This window comes from Antennarius striatus, chromosome 16, assembly GCF_040054535.1.
Source record: "Antennarius striatus isolate MH-2024 chromosome 16, ASM4005453v1, whole genome shotgun sequence".
Lineage (NCBI taxonomy): Eukaryota > Metazoa > Chordata > Actinopteri > Lophiiformes > Antennariidae > Antennarius > Antennarius striatus.
In genome coordinates, this window is record NC_090791.1 from 16,517,827 (window position 1) to 16,534,564 (window position 16,738).

Sequence of the window (16,738 nt, forward strand, 5' to 3'; positions counted from 1 at the left end):
TATTTCCACAGCTGGTCTCTGTGGATCTCAAGGAAAGTCATCATTTCAACACCACCTGACACACAGGGCTGATAACTGAGCACAATAGACAAAAAAATTGACTATAGACGGACAACAAGGCAGCAGGCAACAGGGTGAGTGCCACAGGCAGTGACACACAAAGGTCATACAGTGTTGGTCAATCCCACACTACTGTGGCACAAGTTGCTGGGAAAAATACTGGTGTTGATCAAAAGAGTCTATGGAGTGGACAGGCTGCAGACCAGTCAGTGCCCATAATGAACCATACATCACCATTTCTTCTGCAGGCACATGAACATTAGAACGGAACCATGGAGCAATTGAAGAGAATGGATTGAGGGACATTCCATGTCACTAGAGCTAGACTCTTTGTCTGGGGATTGGGTCATCGAGCCCCATGCTGATGACTGCCACCCAATCCACACTGCACCCGTCCCCTAGAGTTTCCTCGGCGGGTGGTGAGTCCATCGGAGTCCTCTGTAGAGTGGCTGGGCGCAGAGTAGAGCCGCTGCTACTTCGCCTTGAGCGGAGCCAGCTGAGGTGGCTCGTGCATCTGTTCTGGATGCCTCCTGGACGCCTCCCTGGGGAGTTGTTCCAGGCATGTCCTACCGGGAGGAGACCTCGGGGAAGACCTAGGACACGCTGGAGGCACTATGTCTCTTGGCTAGCCTGGGAACACCTCGGGATCCTCAGGAGCTGGAGGAAGTGTCTGGGGAGAAGGAAGTATGGGCATCCCTCCTGAGACTGTTGCCCCCGTCACCCGGCCCCAGATCAGCGGTTGAAGACGGATGGATGGATGGATGGATGGACAGACGGATGGACGGATGGACGGACGGACGGACGGACGGACGGACAGACGGATGGATGGATGGATGGATGGATGGATGGATTGAAGGACATAAACCGGAGGTGCTAACTCCTAATTCCAGGGATCAATCCAACTAATCATCTGTGGGATGAGGTGAACAAACATCTGACCTACGAAGGCTGAACTGCAGGACATACAGTCGCAGAAAAGCTGCTGTACCTGTACTTTTAAGTCCCAGAGGGTATCATGTGAAGTACTTTCCCTGACAGGTTAGAATTGTTTTGGCAACGGAAGTACCATTACATTGCGCTTTTTGTGGTTCCATTATATTTACTATTGGTGTCCTGTATGAGACATCCACCTGTCCAATGCAGACACATGTGGGCTCTATGTATCTCCATCGAAAGAAGGTACAGAGAGCATCAGCTGTGGCCCAGCCCTAGCACACCATCCATGAACTAGGTTGTAACAAGTCTGAGTTCACCTCTAAGGTACAGTAGACATGCAAGTTTTTTGAGATAGGACCCATCCCTCTGTCCATATTTTTGTTATATGAGCGTAAATCTGAATACGAGCCATGCTTCAGGACGCCACTACTAGTTGGTGGATAGGTACATCAGCTAAGACCAGATCTCTTCTTTACAAAGGGTTGGCGGATGGATACAACATCAGCTGAGACTGGATCTCTTTCTCATTCGTGGAATAAAGATGTAGCTTTTGTACTCTCATGATCTTTACATTTCTTTTGATACTTAATCATTGTTTACATAAATTATATACAATTACTTATGCAGAGGAAGAGTATGCATGTCTATTGGTTGATAAAAAAATTTTTTTAACCATAATTTAGGTAGTTTTGGCGATTTTTAACAAGAATGGGATGGATTGAAGTGATTTTCATTATTGTAATGGGGAAAGTTTGTTACGAGTTGTTTGACTTATGATGTCAGTATTTCTAGGTACTGCTGCCCATCCCTTGGTGTGTTAATCAAAAGAAAACATGAAAACAAATGGATTTTTTTCATGTTATTTTGTATAAACTGTCACCCCTTGTTATCACAATCAGTCTGTGATTAAAAAAAGAAATTGGGACAATGATCTTGTCATCCCCTAAACAGAACAATCTAGGGCATGAGGTGCACAAAACTATCCACTGAGGATAAGGATGTTGATATTTCACAAACGATTGGCCACTTTCACCATCACTACATGGACCCAATGGAAAGATATCTCACTTCAGAAAGACAATCTAGCTCTAATATTATCTGTCCTTCAAAATAACAGATAGGTGGAGACTGTCAGTCTGAGCTGTGGAGAGCTTCAGGAACTGTGATGTGGCACAGGAGCCTTATCTTGACCTCTGGAGTCGAACTGCTTTGGGGACTGACATGTGTGCCAACCGACCCATCCAGATTGTAATAGCAAACAACCTTCACTCTCTTTGGATCTAGTCCACTCTGCCTTACATCATCTCATCTCAACGCTGGTTGACTGCTGTTAGTCATCTTTTCCCTTTCCATCTGAGTGGTCTGCACCTCTGTTCACATAAAACTTCCAAGATATAGAAGGAAATTTGCCTGTGGTGTTTTAAAGGGAACATATTACACCCTTCCACAGCTGGTCTCTGTGGATCTCAAAGAAAGTCATCATTTCAACACCACCTGACACACAGGGCTGAAAACTGAGCACAATAGACAAAAAAAAACTGACTACAGACCGACAACAAGGCAGCAGGCAACAGGGTGAGTGCCACAGGCTCATTGATGCAGTGACACACAAAGGTCATACAGTGTTGGTCAATCCCACACTACTATGGCACAAGTTGCTGGAACATAGGCTATTATGTTTCAAGTTAACATAATAGCCTTAATTAAATGTACTGCATATGACAAACCTTAGTGGAAACCTCACTAGGGTCCAGGGACGTTGCACCCTTCCCTGCCTGCTGTAGCTATAGACGGGACATCCGGAGGGTTGGTTCTGTGATTGGCCAGGACCTGGACTCTGTGGACTCTGGACCTGGACTTGGCTCTGTGGAGACTGTTCTAGAGAGGAGGACTATGTCGAAGTTTAGATCGATTCTTGGTAACACCCCCCACCCCCTGCACACCACCTTCGCCCAACAGATGAGCTCTTCCTGTGGCAGACTGCTGTCACTGAGGTCCTCCACAGAGAGACTCAGGACCTCCTTTGTGCCCCGTGCAATCAGGGGGTACAACCATTCTCTCAGAAGGAGGGGGGCAAAGCTGAAGCCGCAGGGTTATCAAGGTTGGCCTAGAGAGGATAGACTAGGGGGGCCCGGGATGCACTGGGGATGCACTGTGGAATACTTTGTGGGGGGCCTTGGTGTCAGTCTAAAGTTCGGTTCATCCACTTATTCTTATTGTTATATCTTTTTCCTATGCTCCTTCTATGTCTTATTATGCTTCTTTCATGTTCTTGTGCTTCCTTTTTATGTGTACTGTTGTTGTAATTAATTATGTAATTATGTTAATTGTTAATTATGTAATTATGTACTTTATGTAACGTCTTTTTGTCTGTGTTAGTCACTGCCATGTGTATTTATTTGTATCCTTTTTTTGTGAGCAGATAGATTCCTTAGTGATTATTAATGTATATATCTATCTATTTCTCAGAGTGGCCTATTTGGCTGCTGGCAGCTATTATGCAAATTATAAACTTCTTACAAAATGTGTCTACATTGCTACTACATTGTTACTACAGCACTTCTGTACTGTTAACAGGACATTACTGCATATAGACTCTAAATCAGTAAAATAAACTCTTTCTTTAGGGGTCAGTCAGATGAGTTTCATTGCTTACAGGGTGTGGGATTGTGTCCTAACAACTTCCTGATTCCTACTCGTCTACAGTATGATTGCCAGTGATCATAGCATGAAATTTTTTAAAGGTATTATCATTAGTAACACTGGAAGAACTGGCGACTTATATCCTCACTACTAGACCGTTTGAATCCAGTAGTCTTTTTTATTTTGGCATGAGATAGGTGGACTGGAAACTGTTAAACAATGTCTGCAAAAACCAAGACTGTCTATTTCTGATGTGTCATTAATTCTTAACCAATGTTCCTATGCAATCCTTACCGGGAATTAGAGTACTCATTGGTTGCGAGAAGACAATAGTCTCAAAATCCACCACTGTGCACAGTGGCTCATCCCAGTTTGGAACCTGTTTAGATCTAGGTTCTCTCTACAGAATGAAATAAACATCGATAGAACTGACAGTAGGCCTTTAGATCCAAGGAGCATGGTGTAGTAAGTACAGAAAACAAAGTTCTTACTGTAACACATTATAACAGAATGGCATTAATAAAAAAGAATCATTATATCATTGACCTTCTATGATTTGAGTTTATTTTTCATGTTTGCTGCTTGATAGTGTTTGTTCACAGAGTGAGGGAAGGCACACTATTTATATTTGAATTCAGTTTTACTGAACACAAGCTTTACAATAGGAAAAAGGGTGAATAACACAAGTGGTGCTCATATTTTATCAATTCCAAGTGAAACACGCATCTATAAAATGTTTGCAAGCTTGTGATGTGGTTATGTTAACGCAGAATGTGGGTGGGGCTGCCCTTCTATGATGTGCGACATATGAACAGAGTCATTTTAGTCGAAGTCACTTTCTCTAAACATAAATAAAAGTAGGCAACAGCTGCGCTGTGACTTGTTATATAAAGATGTTAAATGAGTTAACAAAGAGAACAGTAGAACCTCAGGGCTAAATTTGGCTGTTTTACTGTAAACTACAGGTATGTTGTCAGACCGGGTGTAACTTTTTGAATGCCTACAAGAATATTAAACATTACGGAAACTTAATGTTTGTGTTGGAATTATTGAAATCATTCATTTAAGTAAAAAATTTTTGATTAACAATAAAAAATATATGCTGCTCTTTAAATGTACCTGGAGAAAGCAAACTGGAGCACTCCCTTTAAAGGAAATGGGAAACTTTACCTAAGAACTGAGTCATGTGATTAATAAAACATCTATATGAAGAATTTAAGTTTAACACAAATATTAACCTTATACAGCTTGTGACATACTTTGCACCAAGATTATAAACTTGAACTGAGTTTGACGCATTGATCTATACAGGTTGGCAAGACAGAGAAACAGAGATGGGAAGGACGTGCTAGGGTGATTAAGTTAAGGTATGGAAGTCTACTGACATGTGCCACTAGTGTGATGGGAAGATGGGAAGAGTACTTTGAAGAATTGATGAATGAGGAAAATGAGAGAGAACAAAGACTAGAAGAGGTGACTGTTGTGGACCAGGATGTAGCAAAGATTAGTCAGGATGAAGTGAGGAGGACATTGAGGAGGATGAAGGGTGGAAAGGCATTTGGACCTGATGATATACCTGTAGAGGTATGGAAGTGTCTAGGAGAGGTGGCAGTAGAGTTTCTGACTGGGTTGTGCAACGGGATCTTAGATAGTGAGAAGATGCCTGAGGAATGGAGGAGAAGTGTGCTGGTGCCCATTTTTAAGAACAAAGGAGATGTGCAGAGTTGTTGCAACTACAGAGGAATAAAGCTGATGAGCCATACAATGAAGTTATGGGAGAGAGTAGTGGAAGCTAGACTAAGGGCAGAAGTGAACATTTGTGAGCAGCAGTATGGTTTCATGCCAAAAAAGAGTACTACAGATGCAGTATTTGCTTTGAGGATGTTGATAGAGAAGAAGTACAGAGAAGGCCAGACAGAGTTGCATTGTGTTTTTGTAGATCTGGAGAAAGCTTATGACAGGGTGCCCAGAGAGGAACTGTGGTATTGTATGAGGAAGTCTGGAGTGGCAGAGAAGTATGTTAGAGCAGTGCAGGACATGTATGAGGACTGTAAGACAGTGGTGAGGTGTGCTGTAGGTGTGACAGAGGAGTTCAAGGTGGAGGTGGGACTGCATCAGGGATCAACTCTGAGCCCCTTCTTGTTCACTATGGTGATGGACAGGCTGACAGACGAGGTTAGACAGGAATCTCCATGGACTATGATGTTTGCAGATGACATTGTGATCTGCAGTGAGAGCAGGGAACAGGTGGAGGAGAAGCTAGAGAGGTGGAGGTTTGTCCTGGAAAGGAGGGGAATGAAGGTTAGCCGCAGTAAGACAGAGTACATGTGTGTGAATGAGAGGGACCCAAGTGGAAGAGAGAGGTTACAGGGAGAAGAGATCAAGAAGGTGGAGGATTTTAAGTACTTAGGGTCAACTAGGGTTGAGCCGAGTACTTATTTCAGATGGGTTTTGGCAGAGTAATCTTAAACTATAACTTTTTTGAGATCAATGACTTAGGCACTGTTTGGTCTGTCCTCAGAGTGGTGGATCCTCGGCAATCGGTGACCTCTGTGTGCTTCATCGGCTGGTGGTGACTTGCTCTACTGGATGGATCAGCGTGACTTTGTCATACATTTACTATTGTTATTGTTATTGTTATTATTATTGTGTTGTTAATCTGTACATGCGGTATCTATTGCTTCGTCTGTCCACTCCTGGAAGAGGGGTCCCTCCTCTGCAGTCCTCCTGAGGTTTCTCCCATCCATTTTTTCCTCTGTTCAAAGGGTTTTGGGGGGGAGTTGTTCCTTATCCGATGTGAGGGTCGTACTACTTGCAGTGCAAAAAGGTCAGAGGGATATGTGCAGATTGTAAAGCCCTTTGAGACATTGTTTGTGAATCTGGGCTATATAAGAATAAATAAACTTGAAACTTGAAACTTGACGAGTATCCAGTATGGTTAACGAATTTTTGACGAGTACGATACGAGTAAAACCGGTCAAAACTCGTGCTCGGAAAATTCTCAGAACTGACTGTCATCACCCTCAGTGATTGGCCAGGCACACACAGCACCCGCCCTTCCCTACATAGACTGATTGACTGATCTCTCTATGCGTGGCTTCACTGTAGCTCACGTTGCTATCCTTAGCTTTTCTTCAGCTTAACACTCAACACCTTAACACTTGGCCTCCCAGAATTCTGCAACTACTAAAACTCCCATAGACAGTGATTTTGACTGCTCGAACAATATTTGTATATAATTTGGATTATGATTGAAAATATCTAATAAATTGGTAGACGAGATAAAAAACAAATCAGGACACTAAATTAAAACTATAAAGATTGAATGTTTTATTTATTTAATTGACACAACATAACTTCTCTGTAAAATGTATTGGTGTCATGAGACCTTAACAATAAAAATTATTAACTATTATGAACATTCAATAATGCTGGGATGGCTGCCAGCCAGCTGGAGACACTGCTGTTACAACGCCAAGTTGTTGCTTATGCCTCACAAACACACAGGTAACTTGTGTTGACAGGGGGAAATATCACCAATGATAATTTCTTTACTTCTCTTGAAGTTTCCAAGGCACTAAAGGCCCAGAAAACCAACCTGGTTGGTCCAGTAAATAAGAGTAGACAAGAGCTTCCTCCATCTGTAGAGGAGCAAAGGGCCCTGGATACTAAAAAGGTGCTGAAATGTGACAGTAACCAATGTAACCAAGGTAAAATGTCTCCATTCTAATCACAATCTACACAGCTGTCAGCATCACAAGTGGCTATGAGACTAAACTGGAGACTTACGTACAGTAACACAACAGAACCAAGGTTGTAGTAGATGTGCTTGATCAAATGGGGGAGTAAATATTCAGTGTGAGCTCCTACATGATGATGGCCATTGGTGGCGTTTCGTTATATTCTTAACCTGACTGCCATAAATGCTCCGATCCTGTTTAAGAAATGCACCAATAAGATGATGTCATAGAGGAATCTCATAATGCGACTCGCAGAAGAACTTTGCTCAGGACACATGAAAGCAAAAGCCCGACAAATGATGGTGCAAGAGCCCGATTTGGAGCAGCAGAAGATGGAGAAAAGAATTCAGTGCCAAGTAAAGAATGTGTAAAAAAAAACAACAAACAAATTTGTATGAAAAATAAAGCAAAGGATAATTGTGTCAAATGACATAAGGTAGTGGGAGCTGCATAAGGAAGGTACAGGTTACCTGTGTTGACTGGGAGTGATTGGGAACCATAAGCAAACCATCTTGGCTTCTTAATCTTAACATCAGTGTCTCCAGCTGGCTGGCAGCCATCACAGCATTTTGGATTGTTCATAATCGTTAATAATTTTCATTGTTAAGGTCTAATGATGACACCAACCTATTTTGAATTAGGATACATTTGTTTTTATTTCAGAGTTACATTTTTTTTTATTTCAAAGTTCGAATTTGGATGTGTAATTGCAGAGAAGCTATGTTGTGTCAATTAAATTAATAAAACGATAACTCATTATAGTTTTAATTTAGTGTCCTGATGTGTTTTTACCTATACCACCAAATTTATTCTCGGATATTTTACTGATAATCCAAATTATATACAAATAATATCCGAGCAGTCATTACTCTTTTGTGTTTTGAAATTTTAATGATCAAACAATGTCAGAATAAATTATACACAATTTAGGAAAAGTCAGGCTCATTTTGGTAGATTAGTTTTTTTTTAAACCAAGTTATGACATTGCACATTTTGAAAGCAGTCAAATTGACTGCCTTGGGAGTTTTAGTGTTAATCAACATTGTTTAACTTAGTGTGAAAAAAGTGACAAGAACATTAGGTGGTAAAAATAAATAAATAATTGGGGGGAAAAAAAAGTTTGATCATAAAAATTAAAAAGAAAAAGAAAAAAAATAGAAAGTTGTGTTGATTATGACAATTCTTGTTCATGCATACTTTATTGTTCATAATTTCCGATTGCATGCGTTGAAATCATTAATGCACTTCATGTTCTGAGTTCATAAAAAAATTGTTCTGTAAATAGTTCTCCTACTTTTGTGATTTTGTGCTCAAAAACATTGATTTGAATCTCAATTTTGAGGCTATTCTGTAAAAGTTTTTATACAAACAATAAATATAGCAACTTTTGATCAATCCATATCAATTTCAGACTTAAAATAATGTAGCGATTTAACCCCCATCCATTTCCGAGCAAACCACACCCACCTCTGGTTTACGCCCCGCCCAGTCAAAGTACAGATACGGATACAAACCTGAATCCCTCCTCACATTTTGAGTGACACTTACAAAACTTTATGCACACATTAGCTGTCTGTTGGCTATAGTCTCTGTGATGCATTTAGGTGCAATATTTTGGCCCAGTTCCATGAAGTGATGAGTCTATCCTGGTCACTTCTAGTCCTTTTCTGTTAGTGTTTTGTTTCTGATGTGTCAGACAGACTTACTGTGTTAGGACCAAAAACTAAAACTGGACAATAAAAATAATTCACAGCTTAAAGTTTGACAAACTGTATGCATGCAAGGTCTCTTTTATGGAATTTTTATCACCATTTCAGACATTCTTTAATATTAAGAAGAAATTTAGAAAATCTGATTACTAGTTAGACTGGTTGATGTAATGTTGTGCTCTATTTAATATCTTTGAATTTAACTTGGAGACAACAAGATAATTGAATCGAATTGAGTAAATGGACGGTGTTCTGGTAATGTGTGTAAAATGCACAATGACAGCAAAGCATGATTAGTTAACTCTACACTAAAGACGGCCATCTTTGACTGTAACTCAGTGGTAACTGAATAAACACACTGAACAGTCAGCAGCTACCTTGTTGCCATGCTGGCACCCCACAAACTCCTCAGTTGCTTAATGAAGTGGTCTTAAAATGTCCCCCCTCAGGAGTTTGCCAGTATGACATCAGGGGGGCACTGGTCACTTATTTCTCTCCTTCTTTCCTCTCTTTTTATGTCCCTTCTTCTCTCCCTCTCAGCAAATTTAAACAGTCCTTCTTTCCATATTAGCTGCTCTCAAAGCCTATTAACAACCCCCCCTAGTTCCACACACCTCTAAACCTGTTTTCTGTTAGCACTTAGCCACGATAGCAGCAGGGTTATGGATAAAGAGGCTGTCCCGAAAACATGGATGACAAGGAGGACCTGCTTAGATTGGACCAGCAGGTTTTTGAAGTTTTATGATGGTGTTTTAAATGGGATTTCTGGGGCTTTACATACAAAACGGGTCGTTTATAGCTTCTTCATTCTGCCTTGTTTATGGTGGTGCACGTTTTTCTCCTTGTCAGGAGGCTGTTTCCAACCTCAGCCAGAGAGGCTTGATTCAAACATTCATCAAGTTTAGATGTTTAACTTCCAAGGCTTCCAAAAGTATCATTCAACATGCCTAAAAATCACAATTTTACAGGGTAGGACTGTCCTGACCCAGGACAGTCCTACCATGGATGGAAGGATGGAGGAAAGTGTCAGGTGTGATGTGTGATAGAAGAGTTTCAGCTGAAAAGAAAGGAAAGGTGTACAAAACTGTGGTGAGACCAGCGATGTTGTTTGGTCTAGAGACAGTGTCACTGAGGAAAAGACAGGAGACAGAGCTGGAGGTAGCAGAGATGAAGATGCTGAGGTTCTCTCTGGGAGTGACCAGGAAGGATAGGATCAGGAATGAGTACATCAGAGGGACAGCACATGTTAGAGGTCTTGGAGATAAAGTCAGAGAGGCCAGGCTGAGATGGTTTGGACATGTCCAGAGGAGAGATAGTGAATATATTGGTAGAAGGATGCTGAGTTTTGAACTTCCAGTTGGTCTTCCTAGAGGAAGACCAAAGAGGAGGTTTATGGATGCAGTGAAAGAGGACATGAAGGTAGTTGGTGTGAGAGAAGAGGATGCAGAAGACAGGGTTAGATGGAGGACACTGATTTGCTGTGGCAACCCCTGAAGGGAAAAGCCGAAAGGAGAAGAAGAACTGAGTTGGACGCACAAGAAACAAAATACCAGAACTGTCTTAACATTGTCCTCCTATAAGTTATATCACAGTGAGTTTTTTTCTCCGTCCCTTCCTGTGACTAACCGTCCAAGTCTGCAACCAATTTTTCTCGCACTCTTTCTTCAGCTGCGGCTAATAAGTAATTTTGTGACAATTATGCAAAGAAAAGAATTTTGTTTCTCATGTAGAACTGCATAAAGAAAAAGATAATACTGTGAACACTTCTGGCTGGTTCATGTCTAATGTGTTTATTTTATCTGACAATGAGTCACATTTTGCTCTATGGTTAGTTTTGCACCTGAACAGCTGTTTATTTTTACTTTTATGGAGTTTTGTTTTTTAACAGTAGGTGGCTACAGATAGTTTTATCTACGGTCTTGTGTTGATTTGTGTCATTAGACTTATTTCCAGTCTTCTTTCTTTTGGGAACTTTAATTTAAACAATCTGTATGTGCTTACACAGACATTGATAACACGACACGTAGTTCCTTGTTAATCACATATCATTCTAAAACAAAAGGACAGAGCACACAGATAACAAATGATACACATTCGGCTAAATCAGGCTGACAGTCTGCTCATCCCTGAAGGAGGGTCAAACCCAACACTATAAAGATCACAGCCAATGAGCACTCTGGACTCCTCTGCAGAGTTCCATTGACGCACTTGTTGAAAAGCCCAGCATTGTATCCTCAGCACTTCAGAAGATCTGAAATTTACAATGATGTCAAAAATGGACAGACGTACCAAATTTGGTAAGGCATGAAAAATACTTTTCAGGATTTGGAATGTTAACTAAAAAGTAACATTTTTTTGTTTTTGTTTTTCTTCCAGACTATTGTCATTGCAGAAATAAACAACTAGTTATGAACTACCCAGTTCTTCTGTCACAATATTTTTGATGAGTCTAAAAGATAAATTGTTATTAATTTTGTCTTTTATTGTTTGTTTCCCTTCCAGATTCTGTGACCACAAATGAATCAATCGTTCATGATATCATACCTGAGAATTGTGAAATTGGTGTTTTAGACAGTGGAAAAACCATCAGAGATTTCATAGATGATAGAATTAAAGAGCGTGCTTCACAGGTGAGTATAGTGATATCATATCAGGACATTATATTAGCTGTAATGTTCAAGAAATTTCTTGAAGTCCAGTGGATTGATTTAAACAGCTTTGGATAACTAACTGAGAATCAACGGAGAAATCTATAAGAGAGTGAAAGAACAAAAACTAAGTTTCTTGATAATTGCATGTATCTGCTCTTTTTCCACTCAGGACATTGAAGACCCATTCTATGTGGCAAATCTGGACCGCCTGTATATGACTCATCTCAGGTGGGTCGATAACTTACCTCGAGTCAGGCCTTTCTTTGCTGTTAAGTGCAACAACACACCAGCAGTTTTGAAGATGCTGAGAGCTTTGGGCACAGGATTTGACTGTGCCAGCAAGGTAAAATATGTTCTGGTTTTTTTTTCTATTGGTCATATTTATGGAGGAAGGTTGTCTCTTGCTTATCTGGTTTCTTAGTTTGCTAATGTGATGCATGTCTTGGTCTAACAGAATGAGATTAAGCTGATCCTGTCCCTAGGAGGGACTCCCGATGATATAATTTATGCTCATACTATCAAACCACCATCACACATCAAATATGCCTACGCTCATGGCATTAACAGAATGACTTTTGACAATGAGGAAGAACTGGTAAAAGTTTCTCTCAATCATCCCAATGCCAAGTAAGTGAAATAATGCTTATATATTTTTATGTCCGTATATAACATGTAAATGATTCTGTGAACACTGATTCTTGCAACTTTTTTCATTGGTGTGTCAGAATGGTGCTTCGTATAGCAGTGGATGATTCACAATCCACAGCAAAACTCAGTTCAAAGTTTGGAGCCAGTCTGGAGTCGGTTGGAAAACTGCTAAAACGTGCTAAAGAGCTGGGAATGGATGTCATTGGTGTCAGCTTTCATGCTGGCTCCTTGTGTTCCGGAAAAGGGACTTATAAACAGGCAATCGCTGATGCCCGACATGTTTTTGACATTGCGGTAGGTAATTGTCATGACAACAGAACATTACAAATCCAACTTTATAAATTAAACATTTGTTCAAGTGTGATTTTCATGATTTGAAGTTCTTAAGTAATAAATCATATTATGGAAATACACATATTATTGCACAATACATGGCCAAGCAGCATGTATTTCCCATAATGGAAATATTTGGAGTGGAAATTATACAATTCCTTTTGCATAAAATGTCATTCAGTTTAACAAAATGTTGTGAATTCAGTTGTAACAATGTCATGTTTTCAGTATCTCAGCAAAAGTAGAAAATAATTACTTATGAGCTACAGCAGAGTTGTGATGTCAGAGTTATGGGGTCTGGACCTAACTCTGACACCACAACTCTGCTGTAGCTCATAAGTATTATTTTCTACTTTTGCTGGGATACACACGAAGGAAACATGCATCACATGGATGTGCTACTCTAGCTATAACTTGAATTGTCTTGCTTTTTCACAACTTTTCTTCTCTCCCAAATGATATACCTGTACTTAAATAATGCAATCATGTCTCCTAGTTATTGCATTATTTACTCCATGTTGTCAACTGTTATAGTTATTGAGTCATTCTCTAGGGTAATTATGGCAATTGTAGGTAGTATGGCAGTGGGTAGAGGCAACAGCGCTACCCACTGTCGTTAGACTTATCTCTGTGGACCCTACAATGAACTGGCAGCTTGTCCAGGGTGTACCCCCCCTCTCACCAATAGCCAGTTGGGATAGGCTCCAGCATAATTTTTCCAGCATATGTCGTATGATGAGACAATTACAATTGTCTTTCTTTAAGGAGATGATTGAATGAATTAGGGCGATGGCTGCTGTCACCAGCTTCCTATCCACAGAGGTACTTTTGTTTGTTTGAGCGCTGGAGCTGACATTCACTCAGAATCTTAACATTGTTTGTGTCTTTTGGGTTTTTTTGCAGAATTTTTTGGGATTCAAAATGAGCCTCTTGGATATTGGAGGGGGATTTTCTGCAAGAAAGGATTTAAAACTTCAATTTGAAGAGGTAAAACGACAAAAATATGCTAGTATTAAGTAGCCTGCTTTCTTTTTGTTTTTGTGGCCTGGGTAAAATGATGACCGCTCAGAAGGAGGGAACCATGAAAGTGTTTTTAACCTTTTTTTGTTTTTGCCTTTCTAGATTTCAGAAGTAATTAATGAAGCGCTTGATGAATTTTTCCCGTCAGAAAGTGGAGTGACAGTTATTGCAGAACCAGGTCAATTCTATGCCCAACCAGTCTTCACATTGGCAGCAAACGTTGTTGGCAAAAAGTTTGTTATGGATGATGACAAAAAAAGAGGTAATGTTGCTTCTGAAGCCAAACCATTTCAGGGCTGGTGTTGTACCAACTTTGATTGTTTTAATTGTATATTTCCAGCTGGTGACATAAAGAAAATGATGATCTACATTAATGAGGGACTGTATGGTGCCCTTGGTTTGGTTACTGTTCATCCTGGACTCACCAACATTCAACCATATCCCTACAGGGTAAATACCAAGTCAACACAGAGAAATGCCATTATTGGTTCACTTTTCAAAACAAATTACGTTTAATATCAATTTAATTGACAATGGCCAATGTAAACAAAAAAAATCCTGTTCTACAACCTGTCTCTCTGTGCTTCCCTTCTTATAATGATAATTCCATTAAGAATTGAGTTAAGAATTTGCCACCTGCATGAGCGAAAAGCTTCTTCAATCCTGCTTATCTGCGTGATTTCAGGCTTGTAAAGTATGCTGAACTATGCAGTCACAGTCAGAACTGTTGTGAAGTGGAAATTAGATTTGCTATTTTTTCCTCCCAACAGGCTGTGAAGAACAGTGAGAAGCGATACAATACTGTTTTCTGGGGACCAACCTGTGACTCCACGGACAAACTTCTCGGAACACACTGTCTTCCAGAGATGCAAATTGGGGAATGGATTCTAATGGATGACATAGGTGCTTACTCTGTCACTATGAGCACTGAATTTAATGGATTTAAGAGAACACAACTTTACACTGTTGTATCAGCTGACACTTGGAGTACCTTACACCTTTATGACATCTACAACAAATTGGGGAATGGATTCTAATGGATGACATAGGTGCTTACTCTGTCACTATGAGCACTGAATTTAATGGATTTAAAAGAACACAACTTTACACTGTTGTATCAGCTGACACTTGGAGTACCTTACACCTTTATGATATCTACAACATATTTTAATCACCCTATACATGTCAGTCCTTAAAGAACAAACTTAAATCATTTTAAAGTCACATTAACAATTCAGAACATTCCACACAATAATTAACAGAATTTAAAAAAAATAATTTATCATAAAAACGCATACATATAACCAGTAATGTCTGGTAGACTTGATGTTGGGTCAGAGTTATGGTTAGGGTCAGTAAGTCTTTATTGTTTCTTTGAGATTTTTGGAAAATCTTTTGAAATTCAGGTAAAAGTGTTACTAGTGACGATTTGTACATTTGTGTAGTCCTACAATGGATGTTATGGAGTGGTTGCTAACAATTATTTTCTTTGTAGTACTCAAATGCAGTATTTGAGGTTATCATATACTACGCTGTAGCCCAACGAGAAAGCCATATTTTTTGTTAGAAGTTAAATGTTATTGTTTAATCTCTTAACACACTGCATTTCAATAAAGTGACAAGGTAAAAACTTGTTTGATGAAATGTCTTACTTCTGTTTCTCTGACAGTTTCCAGTTTATTCAACTGTTGATTGAGTGATAAAAGCATCATATTTCCTTTAGATCTAAAGAAAAATTTGTTATTGCAGTTTGACACTAGCTCAGTCCAATGGACTTGTATTGGGTCGCTGTTTCTTATTCTCCTTTTAATTAGAAATGCATTAAAAAAGGATTTTCAAACAATCAGTATGAACAGTGAGGAATCACAACAGGTCTGAAATGGATTTATATTTATTAGAAGGTTTTTTGTTAATATTTGTGTTTCATGAAAATGTCTTTGATCAAGACCACATACCTAATTACAGAACAAGTTTCACATACACAGATCCTAAATGAAGACGTTGTTGAACAAGTGTATGAAGAAGTATAAATTGACCCCTGACCTGACAAACCCTGAAGATAGACAAGGACCTTACTGCCATTATCCCCCTCAGGCTCCTAAATCTACGCTCATGTTCCGCTTTGGGATTTGGACTATATAAGTGTGTAGTCAGACTCTTCAACATTGTATTCAAATTTAAATTTACACATCTAAATCACTGTCTATACTTGGACTAGTTCACTGTATTCTTACAAGATGAAACATAAAATATAAAATCAGCCGAAAAAACAACCAGTCAGTCTATGACAGAGACTCAAATCACTTCTACAATAACAGGACAGTCTGAACTTGATCAGTATCACAGAAGGCCTTCATCCTCTCATTCTTCTCACAGCTCCAGACACAAACAAGAAGGCAGTCAGAGACTGCAACAGAGCCCTGGCCTCGGATTTAGAGGTGCTGATCCTCATCCCACTCGCGTCACACTGAGCTGCAAATCATCACAGTGCACACTGAAGGTCCAGGTTTGATGAGGTCAACAGGACAACATCATTCGCAAAAAGCAGAGATGAATCCTTTGGTCCCTAAACCAGACTCCCTCCGGATCCTGGCAGCACCTAGAAATTCTGTCCATAAAGATTATGAACAGAACCAGTGACAGAGGGAAGCCCTACTGAAGTCCAATATGAGCCTGGAGCAAGTCTAACTTACTACTGGCAATGCGTAGCAAGCTCTTGCTTTGGTCATACAAGGACCGGACAGCCCTCAGCAAAGGGCCCCAAACCACATACTCCTGACGCACTCCCCACAAAAAACCACAGGGTACGCGGTCAAATGCCTTTTCCAGATCCACAAAACACATTTGGACTGGTTGAGCAAACTCCCATGAACCCTCGAGCATTTGATGGAGAGTGTAGAGCTGGTGCAGTGTTCCACGACCGGGACGAAAACTGACTTGTTTCCGCGGTTTGACTATAGGTCTGATCCTCCTCTCTAGTACCCTGGAACAGACTTTC

The 16,738-nt window shown here is 40.1% G+C and overlaps 1 protein-coding gene across 1 annotated transcript; it reads left to right on the top strand.

Moving 5' to 3' along the window:
• Positions 1-418: 418 nt before the first annotated feature.
• LOC137609395 (ornithine decarboxylase 1-like) lies at positions 419-16,211 on the top strand. Its single transcript, XM_068336391.1, has 12 exons — positions 419-561; positions 2,781-3,097; positions 7,206-7,349; positions 11,591-11,718; positions 11,909-12,082; positions 12,194-12,366; positions 12,465-12,681; positions 13,624-13,707; positions 13,843-14,002; positions 14,081-14,190; positions 14,511-14,643; positions 16,117-16,211. The coding sequence occupies exons 1-12, from the start codon at positions 419-421 to the stop codon at positions 16,209-16,211; spliced, it is 1,878 nt and encodes a 625-aa protein (XP_068192492.1).
• Positions 16,212-16,738: the final 527 nt, after the last annotated feature.

Excerpts from the sequence above, each read along its gene's own strand:
- LOC137609395 (XM_068336391.1), top strand. The coding sequence starts at position 419 with ATGCTGATGACTGCCACCCAATCCACACTGCACCCGTCCCCTAGAGTT. Across the intron at positions 562-2,780 it reads CTTGAGCGGAGCCAGCTGAG|CTATAGACGGGACATCCGGA; the intron begins GTGGCTCGTGCA and ends TGCCTGCTGTAG. Across the intron at positions 11,719-11,908 it reads TTAAAGAGCGTGCTTCACAG|GACATTGAAGACCCATTCTA; the intron begins GTGAGTATAGTG and ends TTTTCCACTCAG.